Source organism: Pseudorasbora parva, chromosome 16 (assembly GCF_024679245.1).
Source record: "Pseudorasbora parva isolate DD20220531a chromosome 16, ASM2467924v1, whole genome shotgun sequence".
Lineage (NCBI taxonomy): Eukaryota > Metazoa > Chordata > Actinopteri > Cypriniformes > Gobionidae > Pseudorasbora > Pseudorasbora parva.
In genome coordinates, this window is record NC_090187.1 from 35,850,569 (window position 1) to 35,877,263 (window position 26,695).

General features: G+C 39.3%; 1 protein-coding gene across 1 annotated transcript; it reads left to right on the forward strand.

Moving 5' to 3' along the window:
• cftr (CF transmembrane conductance regulator) lies at window positions 1-26,695 on the forward strand. Its single transcript, XM_067419796.1, has 27 exons — window positions 1-309; window positions 980-1,090; window positions 1,943-2,054; window positions 2,445-2,660; window positions 2,758-2,847; window positions 4,915-5,078; window positions 5,655-5,780; window positions 6,856-7,102; window positions 9,247-9,339; window positions 9,604-9,780; window positions 10,175-10,366; window positions 12,650-12,744; window positions 13,207-13,293; window positions 15,015-15,726; window positions 15,807-15,944; window positions 16,243-16,280; window positions 16,410-16,690; window positions 16,782-16,861; window positions 17,055-17,205; window positions 20,207-20,434; window positions 20,730-20,830; window positions 21,181-21,408; window positions 22,299-22,454; window positions 22,544-22,633; window positions 24,075-24,247; window positions 24,365-24,470; window positions 26,078-26,695. The coding sequence occupies exons 1-27, from the start codon at window positions 257-259 to the stop codon at window positions 26,288-26,290; spliced, it is 4,458 nt and encodes a 1,485-aa protein (XP_067275897.1). The 5' UTR covers window positions 1-256; the 3' UTR covers window positions 26,291-26,695.

A 26,695-nucleotide genomic window follows, 5' to 3' on the forward strand; every position in this document is an offset into this window, starting at 1 on the left:
GGTTGAGAGAGCGCTTCTTTCTCACTGAATCACAGCGCTGCTTTCAGCATGTGCTCTTTATAAGCGCCTTACTTCTCTATAACGATTTGAGAAATTGTCCTCCTCCTCATCGTCTAAATACAGGCAGCGAATATCAACAGTATCAGGAGGGCTGAACTGGGAGCTCGGTGGAGGACAGCGCTTGCGAGTTTCATTCAACGGACAGGCGTTAAGCTGACACCCGATGTGAGGGTGTCACGCCCGGGGTACTTTTAGGATGCAGCGATCACCTGTGGAGGATGCCAGCTGCCTCTCGAGATACTTCTTTTGGTAAGACTTACATTAAAATGTTTGGGAACTATAACAAACCTTGAAAAAAAAAAAGTTCAAATAGCCTAACAGAGACATTTTCCTAGTTTATTCACATTTGTTCTTCTCTACTGGATGGCTTAGTTTGCACCTGATGACGTGATGCATTCATTTAAATATTACAGCCAAGTTTATTTACAAACAAAGTTCTAGAACTTTTTAAAGTTTTTAATAGTTTTACGTATGCCATACATGTGCGTATATGCACGTTTCAGTGTTTTCACCTTTTTACAACCTCAAAAGTTTCATTACAATTTAATCAGAGTGCGATAAGTACTTACAAACTGAATTTGGGTTCGCCTGAGGATGTAACCATAGCAACAGCACGCAGCTCGAGAGCTTTTCTTTTAGATAAATATTTGATGGAACGATACGATACTTTATTATTTAACAGTGATAACAAAATCACAAAAAGTTTTGTTTGAAATGTTTAAAGAAATGTTTAAAAGAAAAAAATATATAACATCAAAAGAGTCCACTCTAGTTGCGTGACTCCTGTGTGTTTTTATAGTTTTGACTAGAAAATGACACCACTTTCCTGTACGTCTCTCCTTAGAAAATAACTTAATTTCACTTTAATTAAAATAATCACAATATTAAAGTTTTCTACATCTTTTCTGGCTGTTCACAGGTGGACAAACCCTATAATGAGAAAGGGGTTTAAGGAGAAATTGAGGACATCTGATGTGTATCAAGCTCCCAGTCAAGATGCAGCTGACATTCTTGCAGAGCGTTTGGAAAAGTTAGTATTTGCATTCTTACCTTTTCCTGAAATATTTAATTTGTGATTTAAAAACTGATATGTCCATACAGCTCCATACAGTTGTGTTTCTTGCCCTCTCATTAATGTGTAATGTGCATTATAATTTAATGTAGGCCCATTATTATTTTTAAGTTAATTTGACAAAAGTTACGATGAAAATATATTTTTATATTGTGAGAATATTTTCCCTAGCGTCTCAGGAAACAGAACTGAAAGAACTTTGTCTCCCATTTTTTTGTGAAGTGAGCAAATTTACATCATGAAGTGACTCAATTTAAATCATGAAGTGACCCAAACAGAATACACAGTCTTGGTTTCTATTGTGACTTGTCCTCACCTCACCTCCGGTTACTCACCAGAGCCAAATATCACACCTTTAGGTGTTTGTGTGCTGTTTTTGACAAAAGATGGGAGAAAAGACTAATAAAATGTAGGCAACCCACTTAAATGTCACCCTTCCCATTCCAGTAAAGCTCCTCTCATGCCACATAAACCACAATACATTCATGCCAGTGCCTGCTAACGGGCATCAAATGTGACCTTTTAAATGGCCAGGCCCCTGGTGAGTGATAGATGATGGGCATTTTTGTTATTGCTCTAAGGTGAAGCACTGCTGGGAAATTGAACTTTTTATTCAATTAGCATGTTGGAGCTATCTCCCTGTGTCCCCAAGCTTCCTCAAAGTCTCTTTGCTCTGTTTAATAAGTTCGCTAAATCACCGTGGTTATACAGGGGTGCACCAAACAATGTGGACAAACCCGTTTAATTGTGGGTGGGTGGGTTGGATGCTGTTTAACTGTTCCATTCAGTTTTCACTCTTTCCCTGAACAGGGAATGGGACAGAGAAGTTGCATCTGGAAAGAAAAAACCCAGTCTCCTGCGAGCCTTGGCAAGATGCTTCATTAGACCTTTTCTGTTATTTGGCTTCCTCCTATATATAGGCGTAAGTGTCCAAATAGTTTTTGTCTGTGTCTTTTTTTTTTCTGGGATTGGAGTGTTGATCTCTTAATTCAGCAGATTGACAATTTAATGAAGAAATTACAACAGGGTCCAAACGCATGTATATATTTGCTAATTGTTTGCACAAGGGTGGATATTGCTGGCTCATTGGTATGAAGTTAGGTGATTCCTAGTTGTGTACTGCTGGTAACAGTGCAGTGTGACTGTCCCAGTGAAGAACCTTACAGCACATAACCCCTCGCTAGATTTTCTCTCACTTGTGAATTGTTATTTTGCTGTTATTATTACACATTGGACATCAATTTATATTTTCTGTAAATAGTAATTGAAGGTGTTTTGTCTATTTCTAGTAATTTCTGTTACTATTTTTCAGGAGGCTACAAAAACAGTGCAGCCACAGCTTTTAGGGCGGATCATTGCGTCATTCGACCCGGCCCATGAACCAGAGCGAGCCAATGGTTACTTTCTTGCCTTTGGTCTTGGCTTGCTATTCACTGCCCGTTTTCTCCTGCTCCAGCCTGCCATGTTTGGGCTGCACCGCCTGGGCATGCAGATCAGAATTGCACTCTTTAGCATAATCTATAAAAAGGTTTGTTATCTATGTCTACTATCATATTTCTCTGAGACCAGTATCCTTCTCAACAGTGTATTAAGTCTATGAATTTTCTCTGAATCTTGACTCTTAGACCTTGAAACTTTCCAGCCGAGTCTTGGACAAGATCAGCACAGGTCAGCTTGTCAGTCTGATGTCAGCTAACCTGGGCAAATTTGACCAGGTGTGTATTAAAAAGAACAAATCACTTCAGTTTCACCTCATGTTTGGATAATACGTCACCTGTTTGATTTGAAAGTCTATAAATATTGATTTCAGAGTCATGTTTTAAAGGTCCCGTTCTTCGCGTGTTTTCAAAGCTTTGATTATGTTTACAGTGTGCAATATAACATGAGTTCATGTTTCGCGTGTAAAAAAAACAGTATTTTTCAAACAATTTACTTATCTGTACATGCTTTTTTCTCTGTCCTAAAAACGGCCTGATGATTTCCTTGTGCTATGAAGTCCCTCCTCCTTCAGAAATACGTAACGAGTTCTGATTACGAGTTGTGATTGGACAGCAGTTTAGCACACTTTGTGTGGAAAGGTCCTGCCTCTTACCATAACGGGGAGATGCCGGCGCTGAATGCGCGCTCTTCTCCACGTGGGAGAGCAACAAGACCACGCCCCCTATTTTGCGTGTTCTTGTGGGCGGAGGGTTAGTCAACAAACGGTTCTAGTGACGTCACTCCTGAAGGAAGTGCAGGGGTGTAGTCCAAACCGACTGTTTGCTGTAGGCTTTGAAAGGGAACTTCTGTTAAATAAAATATCTCGCTTGGCATTTAACTTTGAGCTTTATAATTTTACAGGTATTATTTATGCTCTAACAGCAACATTACTCTCTAACTAAAGTTTGAAAGATGGAATTGCGAAGAACAGGACCTTTAATTCTAGAGAATATTGAATTTCACAATATATATAGTCCATATAAAAACTGAAAAGATACTGGTACTTTTTTGCCAGGACATTTTCTATTAAAGTTAGGGTATAGGTAAAGTTATTCATAAACCCTTTTTGTTAAAAATCTCTTCACATCCGGATAGCAATCAATAATAGAAGTTGTCTACATATTAAACACTTACATATATCTTTTGTGGAAGTCTTAGGACCAAAAAATGTCATCCAATCAATGTGTTTAGTCCAAACAATGAGTTTACTGCGTTCACACCATGTTTGTAATTACCGAAATTAAGAGATAGCAATGTTGACTGTTCATGTCCTCTTTAAGTTGTTTACATTAATTATTATTGTTTTGTGCTTTGAAACATGAGGTAATTTAAAGCCATCTCTCGTGACGCTTTGCAGACTCTGCTCTGGCGGTACGCGTTCATGTGTTTTGGAGAAGACGTGTGGCTTTGTAGATGCTCTGAAGGGATGGTGGGATCTTATGATTCCAAAAATAGATTGCTATTGCTAGCCTCTTGGAAATTTCTTACCCTAATTTTAAGTTTCTGAACATTCCCTTTAACCCTAAAACAACACAATTAAATCTGTAAATCAAAATAGAGGGAAAAAAGTTTTTTTTTTTTTTTACTTTTTCAGATCATTTAGAGTGTGTGTGTATATTGCATCCTTGTTAAATAAAACAATTAATTTCTTTGAAAAAAATAAATCACACTGACTCCAAACTTTTGAACTGTAGCGTATACATAGCCAGTTTATAAAGAAAAATGTTTGCGTCTTGCACAGAGGCCGGACATTTGAAATAAATACACTGCTGCCAGCCTGTTGGCTGAGCATTACATCTGGCATAAAGCTTCAGAGGGGAGCGTAGCTGAACTCTGTAACGTCTTAGGAAGGTAGAGACAATGTGCTGAATATTGATACACTCTGTAAGAGGTCTGAAGCAATTAGCACCTGTGTTTAATCTGGGTTCTTCGAGTGTCCTCTCTTTGGAATGTATGAGATGGTTTTGTTATGTTTTGTAGCCACTGCAATTATGCTGATATGAACAAACTTTTCTGAATGGTTTTAAAAGTGTTCTTAGATATGGTTCAACATGCCTGATATAATAGGACTTGGGTGGCACAACTATGCAAAAAACTATGGCATTTAGCGAACACATAAGGTATAGAAAAGAATGATCAAAGAACAGGAGAATGATCAAGAAAAGTCTAAAACATCTGGCTCTTTAAAAGTTTTTAAAAATCATAGGTGTCAGCTTTTGAAATAATTAAATCACTACAATTTTATCCCCAGTCTTGTATTCACTGTATAATGCATTTCTGTTCTGTTTGTTTTTTTGATACAGAGCCTGGGTATGGCCCATTTTGTATGGATATCGCCATTGCAATGCATTCTGTGTACAGGGCTTATCTGGGAACTCATTGATGTCAATAGCTTCTGTGCACTTGCTGCTATCTCTTTACTGGGTGTCTTGCAGGCCTTTCTCTCACATAAAATGGGTCCTTACAAGTAAGTCTCAATTGTACTGTCAGCCTACATCCAAACCAAAAAAGTAATCTTGCCCAATGATGCTCCTATTGACAGAATCAAAATGGCACATATTAGCTTAAATGGATAGTTCACCCTAAAATTTATATGGTAAGTAAATGATGACAGAAATTACATTTTTGGGTTAACTATCCTTTTAAGAGATGTCTCTCCATGTATCCTTAATGCTCCCACAGAAACATTCCATTTGTGATTCATTCTGGTTAAAGGCTTTGAAGAGTTTGGACAGGTAGTTCAGTTCTGTTCCTGTAATCAGGAGGCTGGTTAGCCTTGTGCCTTGGAAAAATGTAAACAATGTTGGTCAGAATCGCTGCTGAGACAGTATCACACACGCACAAACTCACAATCAAGTTTAATTCAGTCTGTACATTGTTTGTATTCAAAGCCTTCACTCCAACCACCATCGTAGGATTTAACATCATGCTTAGTCAGATGTATTAAACACCCAGACTGGAGTGTTTGTATTGTACAGGACATGAAGTTCTTTGAGCACAGACACATCATTCCAATTTTCCCTCTTTTTCTGTTTTCCATCAGAGCACAAAAGGTGATATTGACCAACAAACGATTGGCTCTGACCTCAGAGATCATGGAGAACCTGCATTCAGTGAAGGCCTACGGCTGGGAGGAGATAATGGAGACCCTCATCAAGAACATCAGACAGTAAGACCCAAACAGTTTAGTGGATGTCAAATACATGTCGAGAGAATTTTGCTTTTATTCACTGAATAGCCTCACATAGCCAGACCTTTGACAAACGAGAGACCATTTGAAAAGCGAACAATTTGTAATTTCTTTTTACATGCCATTTAGGGATATATTTATCTAAAATTACATTTATTGTGATTTAAAATAACCATTTTTATTTATTTATTTTATTATTCAATTTCAATTTTTCTAATTATATTGTAATATATATTTATAAAAAAGTAAGATTCAGTGCTCAATAACATTTCTCATTTTATAAATGTTAAAACAGCAGTGCTGCTTTTTCTGGAAACCATAATCTTTGATTTAAAGAAAGCAACAACAGCAAAAAACATTTTTTGGTTATTTGAAATATAATTTTTTTTGTAACGATGTAAAAATCTTTAATGTTACTTGTGATTAATTTAATACATTCTTTAATAATAGTGTGCATATCAATTTTGTTTTACAGTTTTGCTATACAGATTTCCATTGACCTGAAAAACTTTGGCGAATTCAGTGATTATTTAACATTCAAAGGCGCTTGTTGTATCAACCCAGTACTTTCTAAACACAAATTTTGTTTCCAGGAAGACTGATAAACAATTTAAACTTTCCAGACTTAGAAGAGCTTTCAATTTTTGTGTCCAGTGTGCAAGAGTCTTAGTGTGAAACTAAGACTAAATGTGTGATTTTATTAAATTTAACAGTTTAACAGTTGATATACTGTACATTTAATTTCTTTACCCATTCTTTAATTCCTATTCTTTTAATATTAAGTGAGTTTCTTTCATAAGAGATTATGGATCAGAAGATTGGGCCTGGATCAGAGAAATGTGAAGCCACAGTCTCCCACTGTTTCTCTGTAGTATTACATTTATTGCAGCACACGGTGTGCCTTTGTGTTTTTGTTATCAGCTCAGTCTCGGAGAATCAATGTGCCGTTGTTTTTTTAAGCTATTTGATATCTCATGACACAGTCTCCAAATATCCTACCCATCTGGCATTCCCCTTCAGTTTGTCATTCTTTCTTTCCGTAAACTGTTTTTAGGGATGAGGTGAAGTTGACCAGGAAGATTGGCTCTTTGCGCTACTTCTACAGCTCTGCATACTTTTTCTCAGCCATCTTTGTGATTGTAGCCGCAGTGGTGCCGCATGCCCTCAGCCGCGGTATCAACCTGCGTCGCATCTTCACCACTCTCTCCTACTGTATGGTGCTGCGTATGACTGTCACCCGTCAACTGCCTGGCTCTATCCAGATGTGGTACGACACTATGCGGCTTATTTGGAAGATTGAAGTGAGTCCACACACTCTACAAGTGACACAAGTGTAGTAGCCCATTCTCATGCCACCCTGTCTGGATGTCACGATCGGTAGTTTAGCACACACAATGAATAATATAAGATTCAAGTCTTACACCTATACCCTCAAATAGGGCATTATTTGAAGGGACAGACATTTTCAGTGGTGTTCGAGATCATAGTGGATGTTATCGGGTTCTCTTATTCAGTCCCATATTGCACCACAATAATGAATGTACAGCCAGTGTACACGCCTCAAATGCTGTCCAAATTTGTTCACTCGTTTTCATTCACTCTTTCAAGTGAACTGTATTAGTGGACTAACATAGTGAATAGTGACTGAGAGTTTGGGGGGCAATTTTGGATTCAGCCTAGGACCTAAAGGGTTAGTTCACCCAAAACCGAAAATTCAGTCATTAATTACTCACCCTCATATCATTCAAAACTGTTCGGAACAAAAATCAAGATATTTTTAATGGAATCTGAGCACTGTAAAAAAAATTCAGGTCTCCAATTGAAAATGTTCTAGTGACTGATTTTTCAGTTGGTCAAATTGAATTTCTGTGAATTAAATTGCAGCAACATTCCTCCTATGATGCAAATATCGTCAATTTGCATCATAGGAGGAATTTTTCCAGAAATAAAATGCATAAATCTCTTGTCTCAGGGGATATGAGGGGGGAAAGCACAATCATTTGAATATACTCCAGGATTTCTACTGATACAAAGCCAAATGCTAATCGCTGAAGAAACCCTTTAAGTAAATTCAACAAATCATTTTTTTGAGTTTAGGCATTGTACTTTCTTTCTCCCATTATGGCCCTGTCCCAAATGGCACCCTAAACCCTCACGGTCTTCCTCTGAGTCCGCACTTTCACAATGTAATGCCGCTTTGACTGTCGGGTCGAGGTAGAGGACGCATAGCAGCCGCAAAGGGGGCGCTCACGAGCACCCTTCTTTAAGCTTATTTCGAATGGGACACCCTACGGTCTTGTGGACTTAACAGACACGTGCACGCAATGGCCATTGTAAGTCCACAAGACCGAAAGTGCACATTAAGTGTGCCATTTAGGACAAGGCCTAATAAATAATCTGAGTGCTCCGTGTTCCTTTATATAAAGTCTTTGCTCATTATTGGCTAGCTCCTGCATCCGCATCACTCACGTCGTGGTGTTCATGTGAACAGCGTCAGCCAGCAATAAGCCAGTGTTCTAATGTATACCTGGAATCTCTGTACTGTATACACTCCGTGAATAGTGTAGGAGAATGACATTGAAGAGAAGAGATTGTTAAAGGTTTTTTGTTTGTTTTTTTGCACAAAAAAAATATTCTTGTTGCTTTATAACATTAATGTTGAACATCTGTAGTCACATGGACTATTTTAACATTGTCTTTACTTGAAAGTTACAATGATGCCTGTGGCTGGTTCAGAAACCTCTCGGAATTAATAAAAAATATCTTAATTTGTGTTCCGATGATGAACAAAAGTCTTACGGGTTTGGAACAACATAAAGATGAGTAATTAATGACTGAACTTTCATTTTGTGGTGAACTAACCCTTTAAATACAAGGAACAGAATGACTAGCCTAATCAAATTAGTAACCAATGTAACTAACAATGAAACTGACAGGCAGGGAGAAAGCAAAGAAAGAAAACAAACTCAAACTCACTCTCAACTGTGGTACTGGGCTGTCACATTATTAAAAAAATTTGTTTAAATTAAATGGAAAAAACATATGTTTTAATTATACTATGTATATAATTTTTTCAATTTTTTTAGTATGTACAAATTTGTAACATATGCACAAACTATATGCAAATTCTGTATTTGTTTGTATTAAATAGAAGATGCTCTGTGAAACAGCCATTTTAGTAATATTAATGATGAGTGTTAAATATTATCTGGTATCTTGTATAATACGAGTATGAAGGAAAACATCTCTGGTTTGGTGTTGATAAAATGGAAACACTTCTCAGTACTACTGTATATTTCTGAAGCACTATTTTTGGCATGAGTATATTTTTGTGTATGTGTAATGCTGTAACTGTACTGAACTTACTGATATAATGTTGCTGTTGCTGTGATAGTCTCTGTATCCAATGCTGTACCTATAATGTTAACTAATCTTCTTCCCCAAGGAATTTCTTAGTAAGGAAGAATATAAGTTAATGGAGTACGATCTCAGCATCACAGATCTGGAACTTAAAGATGTGACTGCTTCTTGGGATGAGGTACAGTTAATATTTTTTTGGATTAAGCACACCTCTTCTTCTAAAAGCTGGATTTAATTTTTCTAGCAATAGACCCATGTAACCCATGAAGCGTAAGGTCTATGATTAACTTTAAATTACTTGAACCAAATTAGGTGATGTTCTAAATTGAAACAAATAACTTTGCGATTCCATTTCAACACTCAGAGAGAAAAGAATAAGACGAAGATTCAATAACTGTCTGAATGCATTCAATGTGTATGTGTATATGCTGTGTTTCTTCAGGGTCCTGGTGAACTTCTAGAAAGAATAAAACAGCAGAATAAAGCAAATGGCCATCAAAATGGAGATGCAGGCCTCTTCTTCACCAACCTATATGTGACTCCTGTACTGAAGGACATCAGCTTGTACCTGAAGAAAGGAGAGATGTTGGCTGTTACTGGTTCTATGGGATCTGGGAAGGTATATGTGGTTGCCATTTTTATGTCATTCAAACTAATCCTAAAACACAACACAACGTGTGTGTGTGTGTGTGTGTGTGTGTGTGTGTGTGTGTGTGTGTGTGTGTGTGTGTGTGTGTGTGTGTGTGTGTGTGTGTGTATGTGTGTGTGTGTTTATATATGTAGGACTGTAGGACACGAGACTAAGCAATTCTAACAAATAATTCACAATTCTAACAATTATAGTGAATAAATGAAAGGCCACTACAGTGTTTTAAACCTTTAATAAGCTTAAATATAAGCTATAATATAATATAAAAGGATAAGTAAAGCTAGCTGGTTTTAGAGAAAACAAACATTTGCTAAAAGGAAACGTCAAGGTTGTCATTGTTCAGGCATAATATCTATATTTATAGAGCTCATTGTTGATGACCATCCTCGGGGAGCTGGTTCCCTCCTCTGGGAAGATCCGACACAGCGGCCGAATCTCCTACTCCTCCCAAACAGCCTGGATCATGCCTGGAACCATCCGAGACAACATCCTTTTTGGCCTGACCTGTGATGAGTATCGTTACAAGAGCGTGGTCAAAGCATGCCAGCTCGAAGAGGTACTGACACACTGATGCTCTTCAGTCCACTCTTTGTGTCTGTCATTTCCTTAGTCTTATTCCCATCTCCAATTCCTGTCCCTCGCTCTCATTTATATTTCAATTCCTCTGTCTACAGTATATTGCCTGACGTCACTCATCTCTTTGCTCAACCTAACAAGTCCTCCTCTTAGTGCTGTCTCAAGTTCCTGCTTTGCTTCTGTTTCTGTCCCCCCTCTCTCTCTGTGTGGAATGTTCACCTGGCAGTGGAACTGAGAACCTTTGTTAGATGTAGAACTGTGTCATATTACCCCTCTCATAATTTTCACCCTCAATCTGTTGATGCCAAATCAGCCAATAGTGTGCAACTATCAACAGCCAAAGTGTTGAATGACAGGGTCCTTGTTTAACCGAGTCTTACATGAAAGAACGGTCAGAAGTGAGATCTGATGAGAATACATTCATGTCCAAGCATTAGGCTGCAGTGTGAGCAGTATCCGTGCTAATGGATGATATTTGGCTAGTGATTTGATTTTCATACGATGCAAAAATAAATAAATACAAATCTTAAAACAAACAAATTTATACGTTTGTAGAGAATATATTGAAGCATTTTTCCACCAAATTGGCTAAACCAAAAAGCATAAAGCTTACAAAACTGAGTAGGGTTAAAGTTGAAAACAAGAAAAAAATACTTTGCTATTTGGACTAAGAAAAATACAACTTCTGATGTTCAATCCCAGTTTAATGGCGTAGTTTGTTTCAAAATGATGTTCAGACAGTCTGTCAGTCCCCAATTTTCCCATAGGGACAAATTTAACATGTTTCTTCCCAAACAAAGCATGTTTTGCAGCAAATGGTGATTAAGCACAATTTATGACTGTTTGTTACGAAACATCCAGACTCTAACAACAGAAGATCCTCACAGCAGTGTGAGGTGGCTATTGTCATCACAATGGTTGGCAAGGCCATAACAACAGAGTGTGAGAAGTTAGCCGTTTGTGTGCTAACTAGCAAGATGCTGCAAAGTATTGTTATTTTTTATTGTACATAATGATTCTTTATTTAGTGTATGCTGACAGATCAAGATGCAGACATTTATGCTTCCGCAGCATACTTAATCTTCTGAGTCACACACTCAGCTCTCAATGCAAACGGCAAGACTAGCAGGATCTTATAAATGGATTTGTGGAGTCTTTAAAATGTAAAGTGGACACGCCCAAGTTTAGTGGGCTTGCGTTATCCATACATTTCCTTTGTGGCACTGATATAGCATTTCACTCTGTTGTCTGGGCAATAAACCCCAGCATTGCTCCAGTGCTCCACACTGATTTGTTTGTGTACTGTTTTAGAGTCTTTTTCACTGCATCACTTCATTTAATTATTATTTTCAATGCTCCTAAAATGGACAAACAGAGTTGATGAAAAGGTAAGAACCTCCTACTTGAGAATCATTCATCCTTCAAGTTGCATGTGGACTAATAAAACAACCTTAAACCAGCCTAACATTGTCAAGCTGGTCTGGGGTTTTGGCAGCTAGCCAACTGACAAAACTAGCTGAAGAATACATGAAACCATCTTCGGCTGGTTTAAGGTTTTTTTTTAAGCATGAGCTTTCCCATTCAATTATGTCACAAATGTTTTAAAGCACCAAACATCAAACATGCACAGTTTGCCTACTATTTCTGCTGTGAGTGGTATGTTGTTCTGTGTGTTTGTGTGTGTGGTTCAGATAAACCCTACATTATGAAGACAAAATATCCCCAAAAAGATGTCAATAACCCAAATGCTTGTCTGTATGGAGACATGTTTTGGTCCCCATGAGGAAAACAGCTTATAAATCAGACAAAATTCTTTTTTTTAATGTAAAAATGCAGAAAGTTTTCTGTGAATGGTAGGTTTAGGGGTAGGGTTAAGGCCAATTTATATTTCTACGTCAAGTGTTTGCCGTTGCTACGTCATAGGCTGCATGTTGACGACGTACCCTGACGTGCACCTCACCAAAAAAGGTAACAACTCGTCAATTCTATGCAGACCCCAAGCGCTATGAATGATCTGCCAGAACCCCTCCCTCAGTGGTACACATGCCCCACCTTCTGCATTTTTAACTTCCCGTCAATGCGGACAAGGACGCAGAAGTATAAATGAAAATTGACGCATAGCCCATGGCATAGAGGCTACGGTGGAAATTCCACATAAAACATGAAAACACATCGTGTGTGTGTGTGTACTTAAGTGTCATGTAAAATAGCATGTGGTATTTTCCCAAAATTTCTCACAATGTCTTACTTTTTTTATTGTTAGGATCTGGCTGCTCTTCCTGAGAAGGATAAGACACCTATGGCTGAGGGGGGTTTAAACTTGAGTGGGGGTCAGAAGGCACGTGTAGCTCTGGCCAGGTATGCCACACATTTCCTCACCTACACTTGAACATCTCTCAACTCCTCAGATTTATACCAGCACCTGTAGTTTAATACATGCTAGAGTCCTCACCTGCCCCATGGCTGTTCTTTCCCACAGAACTTTAGGGGAAAATGTAATTCATTATGCGTATGGCATTTTAATAACTGCCACATTGTTTCATTACGTCAGGAAGGTTGTGCTTGGATCGCTCTTAGATTTAAATCTTACAATTGATCATTACAATCTTGCAGCCATAAAATAAGAGTTTGACAACCTTTTTATTTTTTGTTTGTATGAAAGCTTGGCCTGGGTGACTTTTTTGTCTTGTATGTCTTAGTTATTTTTATTCTGTGAGTTTACACAAATTAATGTAATATACTTCATTTATATTTATATGCTCAAATATATAATTATATATTTAGTATAATTTAGTATAAGTGTAATTATTATCTGCACAGGGCTGTTTACAGAGATGCTGATGTTTACCTGCTTGACGCACCATTTACTCACCTGGATATTGCCACAGAAAAAGAAATATTTGACAAGTATGTATTTCACCCATTCTCTTTGGCATGATAGCAATTATGCTCTTCAGGATTCCGCTTGGATTCTTTTGAATAAATTATTTCTTTTATGAAATAGTATATAATGTAGCATTTTGACTTTCATTACCTCTGTTTGCTTTTTGCCTGTTTTCTGACATGGTAGACTTGGGATCTAAAATAAATAAAAGCTAATTTGCTATTAAGTGCATAAAACAAAACAAGCATCTTTTTTTAAATGTCTAGCTAAAGTTAATAGAGTTCAACAGTTGTTGGATTCCTCGGGAAACATCCCAGTAATTTTCTCCATAGGGAATTGATTTTAATAATTTTTAATTTGATAAATAACAATTAACCTTTAAAAGGCAGACCTACTGTAAGCTTCGAGGTTGTTAATCAAAGGTATATGCTTTTGTTGAAGGCACATTATTTCAATATTTTTTTTAATAATCATGTTTAACACGATTACTAGTGAAAAACTACGTTCTACAAATGATGTTTCTTAAAAAACTAAGTTCGGGAGAAGCACGTTCAAATGATCTACTCAAACATGATGTCATTCCAACCAGCTGTCAACAATCAGTAATCAACATGTCTACCAATCAGCTCAAGTGGAGGATCACATAAATACCCAGTCAACTCACCAACGTTCCTTGACAAAGTTTGCAGCGTCCCTCCACCACCCCTTCTACCTCACACGCACCTGGTTAACTTTCCTAACCAGAAATACGGGGGGAGTACTCTGGGTTCGGGCCAAATACCGAGCTCGGAGCCCTCTCCTCGGACAGCACGCCAAATACGCATACCATTTATTCTATCTGAATTATTTGTAAGTGTGAACTCGTGAAACTATGATTCTGCAAAGAATCTCTACTAACTAGAGAATTGAAACAAGAAAATAGTACCAAAATAAGTCTTTAGCCCTTGCTCACTCCCATGAAGCACTGCAAATTACATAATAGATACATCTTTATATTTATCCATCATTTTTATTTTGATTATGCCTTTAACATTTGCATTCTTGTTCTTTTCCTCATTAAATTTAATAAGTACACAGTCTTATACCTTTGCTTTTTGTCTGATTTTCAAATACTTTTTTGTTTCAAATCAAAGTTTTTAATGGTGTGATTCATCACATAGCTGGTTGCTTTGTTTCATGGCTTAAAACTCTTTGATTAAAAACAAAACAAAACAAAAAACATTTTTTAAAACTCCCTATGGAAAAGTGAATGGGAAAAGTACTTCTGTAACCAAGGCCACGAAAAAGTGGGTGGACACTGTTGCCCTCTATACACAAATAGAAAATGAATTGTGACCTTTTACCAACAGACCTTATTCAGAGCAGCGCCATGACTGGTATGAAAGGCGAGGCTGTGAGGGATAAACTTACCTTGTTTTCAATGGCATCCACTGTGAAAAGCTGTATAAAGCTCATAGATCACTTATAATTTTCCATCTTATATTGTCAAAAGTTTTTTGTCTACTGGAAGTTCTTGGAAAGCTCTTTTGCAGTGTTTCATCAGCAGAACGATCCAAAAACACAGTAATAACGGTACAGCCCACTGAAGAGATGCATGTCTATCCCTCACAGCCTCACATTCCTTCCCGTTGAAAATCAAAAATGGCGCTGCTGTGAATGAGGCCAATAGAAGGGACCAGATCTAAAAGAGATGACAAAAGTGAATAATATTGTATAATCAAATTCTTTTTATGTCTTTACCCAGATGTCTATGTAAGCTGATGGCCTCCAAGACACGCATCTTAGTAACAAATAAAATTGAGCATTTTAAACGGGCCGATAAGATCCTACTGCTCCACAATGGTGAAAGTTTTTTCTATGGCACCTTCAATCACCTTCAATCGGAGCGTCCTGATTTTAGCTCTTTGCTTCTGGGTCTGGAGGCCTATGACAGTATCAGTGCAGAGCGCCGCTGCTCTATCCTTACGGAGACTCTCCACCGCGTCTCGGTGGATGAGAGCGCAGGTATGCGACCTGAACGCTCTGCTTATCGCCAGGTGGCTCCATCCATGCCCAAGTACATAGATGAGAGAAAAGCTTCAGTAATCGTCAACCCCCTTGGATCAGCTCGTAAGGCATCTTTTATTCAGGTAGCAGATGAAGAGGTTCGGAGGACATTGCCTGACCGAAAGTTCTCCCTGGTACCCGAGAACGAGCTAGTAGATGAATCCTTCATGGGAAGTGATGTGTACCATAACCACGGAGTACATATGGCTGGTCAGAGGAGGCAGTCGGTGTTAGCTTTCATGACCAATGCCCAAGGTCAGGGCCGTCGTGACCACCTTCAGTCATCTTTCCGCAGACGGCTGTCCGTCGTGCCTCAGAGCGAACTGGCTTCTGAGCTGGACATCTACACTCGCCGCATGTCGGACAGCACGTATGACATCACTGGGGTCCTAGAAGAAGAGAACATTGAGGTGTGGAAAATTCCTGTATCACTGCAACATATTTATTTATAGTAAGACTTTAACATGGTCTGATTCACTTCTCTTTGCAGGCATGTTTAGTTGATGAAATAGATGAAATAGAGGAGGTTTTTGAAACGACAAAGTGGAACACATATGTCCGATATGTGTCAAATAATAAAAGTCTTCTTTATGTTCTGATCTTCATCCTCATTGTTGCTGCAGTTGAGGTAATCTGAATATTTTCTGTCAGTACTGACATGTTATGCATTAAATATGGATACTGTTGACGTGTTTCCTAATATACACTGTTAAAATGTTTGGGGTAATTTCTTATTCTAGCTTAAAATATTCAAATAGAATATTTATTTTAAATTGTAATATTTCAAAAAAATGCTGTTGTTACTGTATTTTTTTATTAAACCTTGGTGAGCATTTCTTCCAGAAACATAAAAAATGTACCCCGGACTTTTGAATAGAAGTTTACATCTAGATTTACTAATCTTAATTATTTCTGATGTGTTTTAGGTTGCAGGATCTGTAGCAGGGATCTTTCTGATAACCGAGTAAGTATTTTTCCTTTCCTCATTTGCTAGTTAACTTCACTTCCAGGCAATACTAATCTATTCAAGAATTCATCAGAATTGAATTTGAATCAATCCACAAAATACTGCATTTGAACTTTTTTGTTGCAGTGACCTTTGGAGAGAAGAGCATCAACGATTTGAGCCAAATATGTCAAAGTACTCCAACATGTCTTCATCTGGAAAAAACTATGCAGTCATTGTGACCCCCACAAGCAGCTATTACATTCTCTACATTTACGTGGCCACGTCAGAGAGCCTCCTCGCAATGGGATTTTTCCGGGGTCTTCCATTTGTGCACACTATGATCACAATCTCCAAGAAACTGCACCAGAAGATGCTGCATGCTGTTCTCAGTGCACCCATGTCTGTCCTCAATACTATGAAGACAGGTCAGTGTTATGTAAGGCTGAAATAAGTATAAATGAGGTCAAGTTTATGTCTTAATACTTTACCGTTTGTATCCCAATATCATTTTTGCAGGCCGAATCATGAATAGGTTCACCAAAGATATGGCCACAATAGATGATATGCTTCCTCTCCTCATGTTTGACTTTGTCCAGGTTTGTGAATTTTTAGTCAAAAGCATTTAATTGATGGGTAGATGGGTTTCTGAAGAGCTACCATTCTGCACAGTTCAGACTAATTCACACACTATCAGTACTATATAGCATACTAGATCACTTTGTCCCAAACCATAACATGCTTAAAAAATTATGAAACACAGTTTTTGATTTTTTGCTTTTCTTTCAACAGTTGACTTTGGTGGTGGTTGGATGTATTCTCGTGGTGTCCATCGTGCGGCCATACATATTCCTTGCGGCTACTCCCCTGGCTATTATTTTCATTGTGTTGAGGAAGTACTTTCTCCGTACAGGTCAACAGCTTAAACAGCTAGAGACAGAAGGTAAGGCAAGATAGTATGTACATTCTTTGCATGCAGTTGTTAGATACTGTAAGTCTTTGCAGTTGGCAAAGGGGTTCCTGATGCAGTGTGCAAGCTGGCGTGTGGCTTATTGCCAAAGACGAGAGGGGCCGTTTGACAGGACCCTGATGGGAGGTTAATGCTAGGTCTGAAAACAGGGGAGGAGCAGAGGATGGATGAGTCAACCAGAATGGGAGAGGATATCTCAGAGGAACTGGCATGGGCGGGAGGTCAGAGCTTGGTCTCTCAACCAATCATCTATGGTCTATTGCCTCTCTGAACAAGACCATTGTCTTGTCAGATCATTGTCAGACCATTTCTGTTGGTCTCTCAGTAACCCAATTGTCGACACTCTTCCCACTGTCAGTCTGTCCAGGGCCACAGAGAAAGCAACTAGGGCTTTCCGTACTTTGTAATAGTAGGCTGGCAAAAACCCGACCAGGGATTTCCTCTGCTGCTATCCTGCTGCTAATTCACTCATCGTCCAAGTGATGAGCAACAAGCCTAATGGCGGGGATCCCAGAAAACTGCGCAACTCTATTGTTTTTCAGACAAGAGGAGCTAAAGGCATTGTCTTGCCTATAGAAAGGGAAAGGAATGCTGCAAGGAAAGCCGTCATGAATGAGAAAAATGTGATGATTTAGTGATATCGTGGGTAGCTGAACTCGTGGATTAGTTCATTTTGTTTATGAGGTCGCCTAGAGGCCAAAGGACAGAGGGCGAGACTTTTATTTCTTCTTTCCTCTTCCTGACGCCTTCTGCTATTGGAAATACAATAAGCGCTTGAGAGTGTCAGTTAAATGAGTAGTTTTCCCAAAAAAATCTTAAATTCTCATCTATTCTAAATGGTTAAGCATATAAAGCAGATAAATTAATATGTACCATAAATAATCTCATTAGAAACATACTCACATATCAGTACAAACATATATATATATTTTTTTAACTAGAAACAAATAAAATGGGGGTGAAAACACAATATTGAATACTTATATATTTTAAAGGTGCTGTTTGTAAGTTTTTGATTGTAGTAAAACATAAAAATACCATAATATATTTGCAGATATTTAGGAAACATGCTGAGTTCACATACTCGTTTCTCTGAAAACCAATGCTACAGCCAATTATTGTACTTTGAAATGTGGGTGCCTTGTCGGAATGTCTGTTTTTGTTTTGTTCTGTGCAATAACTCACTTTTCCAATTTACCCAATACTATTTCAACACCACAGGTTGCCAGTTAGAAAATACAGCGTATTGCAAACTGGGTCTGAGATCGCAGATTCTATCCGACGTAAAAAGTTCCGACATTCATCTAAAAATCTCTATGAATGGAAAAGCATTAAAATGCGGAAAAATCAACTCACCAACTTAAAGTGTGTAAGTCTCCTTGCCTTGCATTGTTAATTGCGCTCGTTCCTGTTGCGTGTCCTCAAACTGGCGACCCGCATGAGTGCGAGACTGAGGAGGGAGGGGCGGGGCAAACAATATTTTGATTTGGAATGCTGCACCGCTAGCTGTCATTCTTACATACAGCACCTTTAAAATATATATATATATATTTTTAATGATATTTAATAAACAAGGAACAATAACGAGAAATAAGTAATGAAATTAATAATAACAATAACTTTATCTCGGAAGTAATCCAGTGATCGAGGGGATTCCTGCTGAACTAAGCTCCATGGCAGTTGGAGCCTGGTACATAGACTCTGCTTTACCAGTCGTGATGTGACAAGACTCTGCTGTGCTGCCCATGACTTGACTCTGGGATTTCGGCCATTGCGTGACGAGACTCTGCTGTGCTGCCCATGACGTGACTCTGGGATGCCGGCCATGACGTGACGAGACTCTGCTGTGCTGCCCATGACGTGACTGGGATGCCGGCCATGACGTGACGAGACTCTGCTGTGGTGCCCATGACGTGACTCTGGGATTTCGGCCATGACGTGACGAGACTCTGCTGTGCTGCCCATGACGTGACTCTGAGATGCCGGCCATGACGTGACGAGACTCTGCCGTGCTGCCCATGACGTGACTCTGGGATTTCGGCCATGACGTGACGAGACTCTGCTGTGCTGCCCATGACGTGACTGGGATGCCGGCCATGACGTGACGAGACTCTGCTGTGCTGCCCATGACGTGACTCTGGGATGTCGGCCATGACGTGACGAGACTCTGCTGTGCTGCCCATGACGTGACTCTGGGATGTCGGCCATGACGTGACGAGACTCTGCCGTGCTGCCCATGACGTGACTCTGGGATGTCGGCCATGACGTGACGAGACTCTGCCGTGCTGCCCATGACGTGACTCTGGGATGTCGGCCATGACGTGACGAGACTCTGCTGTGCTGCCCATGACGTGACTCTGGGATTTCGGCCATAGCGTGACGAGACTCTGCCGTGCTGCCCATGACGTGACTCTGGGATGCCAGCCATGACGTGACGAGACTCTGCCGTGCTGCCCATGACGTGACTCTGAGATGCCGGCCATGACGTGACGAGACTCTGCCGTGCTGCCCATGACGTGACTCTGGGATGTCGGCCATGACGTGACGAGACTCTGCTGTGCTGCCCATGACGTGACTCTGAGATGCCGGCCATGACGTGACGAGACTCTGCCGTGCTGCCCATGACGTGACTCTGGGATGTCGGCCATGACGTGACGAGACTCTGCTGTGCTGCCCATGACGTGACTCTGGGATGTCGGCCATGACGTGACGAGACTCTGCTGTGCTGCCCATGACGTGACTCTGGGATTGCCGGCCATGACGTGCCTCTGGCATGCTGCCCATGACGTTACAAAAAGTCATCATAAATATGGCCCATAGTACAAAATTAGGTTTGATTTGAGTGTTACAGAGGAGGACAAGATTTACACCGAATGACTTGCTGTGCACTGAGCGACACATCATATTACTTCTGAAGACTTTACATTAAATGAATATATATTGTTGACGTGTTTTTTTTCTCCTCTCATCACAGCTCGGAGCCCCATTTTCTCCCACCTCATCATCTCACTGAAGGGTTTATGGACAATCAGGGCCTTTGAGCGGCAGGCTTACTTTGAGAACCGGTTCCACAAGACCCTCAACACCCATACCGCCACCTGGTTCCTCTACCTGTCGACCCTACGGTGGTTTCTCTTCCGCGCCGACATCATCTTTGTGTTTTTTTTCACTTTGGCCGCCTGGATTGCGGTAGGAACCAACCGTAAGAGCGCTCTTCCATCTATCTAGACAAGATATGTGAGAGTTAACCATAGAGTCAGTGAGCAGTAGAGTGAGCGGATACAACTGTTTATTTGATGGTTCTCTGTTGGTCCAAAAAGCCAATGAATGCTTGATTTAGTAGGTTTTACAGACAATTGGTTGTATAAAGAGATAATTGTGAACAGTGCTTGGAAAATGCCTTTGAAGTGTAGAAGTGAGGTCATTGTGAGCCCCCTTGTACTTGATGTTTATACTTGCTTGTTGGTGCATGTTAATGCATGTGCGTTATTCCACAGAGGATAAACCGGGTGAGATTGGTATCATCATATGCCTGGCAATGCTCATTCTAGGCACTTTCCAGTGGTGTGTCGCCACCAGCATTGCGGTAGATGGAATGGTACGTGCATTCATTTTTTCCTCCATGAAAAAAGCATGTTTTTCAGTTGTTCTAGACTGAAGAAATGGTCCTGTTCTGTAATGCTGTAAGGTGCAGGACAATTTGTTTTCCCTCACTATGGCCCTATCAGGAGAATAGTTACCATCATACTGATACATATATATACAGTAGTGAGTAGTGGCTCTTTGTTTTTGCCACATGGTGTAACTGTTTGCACACCCATACTGCTTTTCCAAGCACACGCAAACAAAGAGGATAAGCATCATTTAAAGGCTAAACAAACCACATGCAGCTTGGACCTTGATGGACCTGATTAATCTTCATAGCTCTTCTAATCCTTCTTCCTCCAGATGCGTTCTGTTGACCGGGTGTTCAAGTTCATCGACCTACCGTCCGAGACACCCAGACCAGGCAAAAGCAAAGGCACTGATCTGATTATCGAGAACACCGATGCACAGGCTGACTCAAGCTGGCCTAACTGCGGTCAGATCGATGTGCGGAATGTAATAGTCAAATACACAGAAGCAGGTCACGCTGTCCTTAAGAACCTCTCCTTCACTGTGGAGGGTGGACAGAGGGTACGTACATGCAATTCCCAAATTTAAACTCCTCTTTAAATGTTACAACAACAAAAAAAATGCTAACAATCTAAGTTGACTTCAAACATTGCATTTTGTAACAATGGGCTTGAATTTTGGAGTGGGGTCTAAAAGTCAAAAATTACTAGTAAAAATGCTTGATGTTTTGTATTTAGTCTAATTTAACGTATTTTTTAAATGTTCAATATATTATCAGCATCACATCTGAGCTTATGTATAAAGGAGTTCAAAATTTCAGTGGCCTATAAATAATCTAGAATTTGATTTTTTTTGTCTAAATCTATATTTTGAATATAAAAAAAGATATTAAATTGTATTTTTAAATCCCAGATTTTCAGTTAAAAGACTTTTGGATTGTACTGCCTTGCAAAGGCGAAATGTGGTAATTACACCAATGTGGGAGCTGAGAAAATGGAATTTGGTTTTGGTGCATCTTTTTTTCCAAATCTGAGCACAGTTGAGCCAGGTCACAGGACTTAATTTGGATCATAATTCTGTTTTGACAAATTTACTACATTTTGACTTAGCCTTATATTTTTTCAGATTCCTTTGTGCATTAATTTCTACTAATTTTTTCTAATTTAGATTGTAGGAAATCTATGTGGTAAGGGCATAAGCACAAGCATCCTTTACTATGCAATGTGTTACATGTATTTCTAAAGATGCAGTTTTGTAGCATTTTTCAAAAATTTCAAGGCAAATTCACAGCTTACAGGTCTGTACAACAAACAAACAAAAAAAAGAGAGGAAAAAAAAGGGGGGGGGGGGTACAAAAACTACCTGAGGCAACTGTGTAATAGTATCCCAATTCTGTGGGAAAACCGATGACTTGGCAACACTGGTCAGATTGATCATATGCTCTTTTTCAGGTGGGCATCTTGGGTCGAACAGGTTCTGGGAAGAGTTCTCTGTTCAATGCTCTTCTGAAGCTGGTTTACACAGATGGAGATATCTCCATTGACGGGGTCAACTGCAACAAAATGCCGCTTCAGAAGTGGAGGAAAGCCTTTGGCGTGGTGCCTCAGGTAACAGTGGTTCTGGGAACAGCTTTCATCCTCTCTTGATAACTTCTCAAGTTATATTTTTGTAAATGTCTCCTCCTACTCCATCATAGAAAGTCTTCATATTTACGGGGCCATTCCGCATGAACCTAGATCCTTATGGCTGCCATAGTGATGAGGAGCTTTGGCGGGTCACAGAGGAGGTGGGTGTCTTTGCCTCAGAGCAAATGATCAATGACTGTGAGGTCAAGTGGTTTGATGACCCTTTTTACTTGAGCAATTCAAAGACACTGAAAAAAAACATAGTCTTTACTGCCTTTACTATGGTAACGCTTTATTTGCCTTTAAGCATTTTAAAGTGAAGGGTGTAATTTATACAACTTTAAAACACTCCATCTGTCATTGATCTAGGCATTGTCATTGAGCAAACAGATAGCTCTTCCTCAAACTCACCATTGGTTAAGCCAATGTTTTAATGCTGGAAAATTATTTTATTTGTAAAATGAAATTATTTGCAAAAAAAGAGGGAAAAAAGACAAGAAAACAGATAGTATAGACAGCAAATTGATTTTTTGTATCCTAATAAGGTAACACTTTAGATAATGTTTCAGTTGTTAACATTAGTTAACTGCATTAGTTAACAAGAACTAAGAATAATACTTGTTGCATTTATTAATCTTAGGTAATGTTAATTTCTACAGTTACTAATACATTATTAAAAGTTGTATTTGTTAACATTAGTTTATGCACTGTAAATTAACATGAATAAACAATAAACAGCTGTATTTTTATTAACTAACATTAACCAAGGTTAATGGGTGATGTAAAAATATATTGATCACAATTCATGTTAACTAATGCATTAACTAATGTTAACAAATTAGACCTTTTTGTAAAGTGGTACCCACAATGAACATAAATAAATAATTAAACATAAAATAAAAATAATTACAATAAACTCCATATTCAAATGAAGTATTCTCTTTCTTAGCTAGTTATTAATTTTTTTTTTTTTAGCTATAATTGTTTTCTTTTACAAAAATAAAACCATTATATTTAGCACAACGTTTCAGTCATCCAATCTCAGTCAGCCACAAAAAAACATTTCTTAATGCTTGACGAAGTTCAGACTGAAACGTTGCATTAAATATACTGCATGTTTTTGCAATCTGTGGTAGTGTGTGGGATTATTTGTCTTCTCTGATTAGTTGTTATTTTATGTACCTATCAATTTTGGGATGTTTAAGGTTTCCTATTTATTGTGTATAAAATAAGCAAAAAAGCAAAGCATGAGGTCATTTGGTTTGTCCATCCAGCCCTGACCTGTTTTGTGAACTAGCGATTAAATGCTTAACCTCCAAATGTTGTCATGTCGGGCCGAGAAATTACACACTTCATCTTGCTACCTTTTTCTTTATTTAGTTTTAATGTACGTGAAATTTTTTTAAATAACAACAGTATTTTAATTCAATGTCATTTTTATGTTTAGTCATCAAAAATGGTGAATGTTAGCTGTAATATCTCAGTGAACATACAGTATGAGTATTATTTAAGATTAGCAGAGTAACCCTTTATAAACTCCAAAGCATAGATGATTTGCTGGAAGGTTTGAGTGAGCAGTTATTTCTGTGTTTGTGTGCTAAGGTCGGTCTCAAGACACTGATTGAGCAGTTTCCAGACAAATTGGACTTCCAGCTGGAATACGGAGGTTATGTACTGAGTAATGGCCACAAACAACTCATATGTCTAGCTCGCTCCATCCTCAGCAGAGCCCGCATCCTCCTCCTGGACGAACCTAGTGCTCATCTCGACCCAATGTGAGTCCCGAAAACACTACACTACCTGTTCCACAGATAACACCACTGGCTAAGGCCAAAGTACAATGAATTTGTGTCATGGTAAATAATGGTAGCTGTGCTTTGTCTTTGTTTCAGAACAATAAAGGTGTTAAAGAAGACACTGCGACAGTCTTTTTCCACATGCACTATATTACTGTCTGAGCACAAAGTGGAACCGCTGCTGGAGTGCCAGTCTTTCTTGGTAAAGCTCCTGCACTACCTCATTCTCCCATCAAAACCAAATTACATGTGATAATTTGTCCCACCCCACCCCACCCTCCCGTCAGAATGTCTCCAAAGCCTCCTATACAGGTCCTTCTAAAAAAATTAGCATATGTGATAAAAGTTCATTATTTTCCATAATGTAATGATAAAAATTAAACTTTCATATATTTTAGATTAATTGCACACCAACTGAAATATTTCAGGTCTTTTATTGTTTTAATACTGATGATTTTGGCATAAAGCTCATGAAAACCCCAAATTCCTATCTCAAAAAATTAGCATATTTCATCCGACCAATTAAAGAAAAGTGTTTTTAATACAAAAAAAGTCAACCTTCAAATAATTATGTTGAGTTATGCACTCAATACTTGGTCGGGAATCCTTTTGCAGAAATGACTGCTTCAATGCGGCATGGCATGGAGGCGATCAGCCTGTGGCACTGCTGAGGTGTTATGGAGGACCAGGATGCTTCGATAGCGGCCTTAAGCTCATCCAGAGTGTTGGGTCTTGCGTCTCAACTTTCTCTTCACAATATCCCACAGATTCTCTATGTGGTTCAGGTCAGGAAAGTTGGCAGGCCAAGTGAGCACAGTAATACCATGGTCAGTAAACCATTGACCAGTGGTTTTGGCACTGTGAGCAGGTGCCAGGTCGTGCTGAAAAACCAAATCTTCATCTCCATAAAGCTTTTCAGCAGATGGAGGCATGAAGTGCTCCAAAATCTCCTGATAGCTAGCTGCATTGACCCTGCCCTTGATAAAACACAGTGGACTAACACCAGCAGCTGACATGGCACCCCAGACCTTGACACTGGAATTTGGCATTTCCTTCTCCCCGGTCTTCCTCCAGACTCTGGCACCTTGATTTCCGAATGACATGCAATATTTGCTTTCATCCGAAAAAAGTACTTTGGGCCACTGAGCAACAGTCCAGTGCTGCTTGTCTGTAGCCCAAAAGTGTCTTGACCTGGGGAATGCTGCACCCGAGCCCATTTCCTGCACACGCCTGTGCACGGTGGCTCTGGATGTTTCTACTCCAGACTCAGTCCACTGCTTCCGCAGGTCCCCCAGGGTCTGGAATCGGTCCTTCTCCACAATCTTCCTCAGGGTCCGGTCACCTCTTCTCGTTGTGCAGCGTTTTTTGCCACACTTTTTCCTTCCCACCGACTTCCCACTGAGGTGCCTTGATACAGCACTCTGGGAACAGCCTATTCGTTCAGAAATTTCTTTCTGTGTCTTACACTCTCGCTTGAGGGTGTCAATGATGGCCTTCTGGACAGCAGTCAGGTCAGCAGTCTTACCCATGATTGTGGTTTTGAGTAATGAACCAGGATGGGAGTTTTTAAAAGCCTCAGGAATCTTTTGCAGGTGTTTAGAGTTAATTAGTTGATTCAGATGATTAGGTTAATAGCTCGTTTAGAGAACCTTTTCATGATATGCTAATTTTTTGAGGTTTTCATGAGCTGTATGCCAAAATCATCAGGGAGCAGGACCTGAACACATTTAGACCACTTAACTTAGTGATTGCTATCAGGATGTGAAGAGTAATTTTTTGTTTAAAGTTTGCCCTCTATCTCTGTTGCAGATGATGGACAAGGGTCAGGTGAAGACCTACGATTCCATTCAGAAGCTGCTGAACGAGACCAGTCATCTAAAGCAGGCCATAAGTCCAGCCGAGCGCCTCAAACTCTTCCCTCGTCGGAATTCTAGCATGCGCACCCCTCAATCCAAACTAAGCTCTGTTACACAGACACTACAGGAGGAGGCAGAGGACAATATCCAAGACACTCGCCTCTGAGCGTCTCAAACTGGACCTTATACGGACACTTCCCCATCATGCTTTCTAAAGGTCTCCAAATGGTACATTATATTGGATGACTAATCTTCAGAACACATCTGACATTTGTTGTGAAAAAGATTGTATTCGTCCTCAAATGTCACAGGAGGTACTTAATATCCTCTCACAATGGGACATTGTGAGGCCAGGAATAATTGAACACTGTAAGAAATATAATTCAACTTTTGTGATTCATCTCTGTTCTTTTTTTGATCATATCAAATGTATTCTTTTCTCATTTCTCTCTGAACATTTAATTTATTAAATTATCATGAGACCACGTCAGACATCCTTTGAATGTGCAGAATCATGTAAATGGCAAAACAATTACTGTTTTCTTATTTCTTTAGGCATGTCATGGAACTA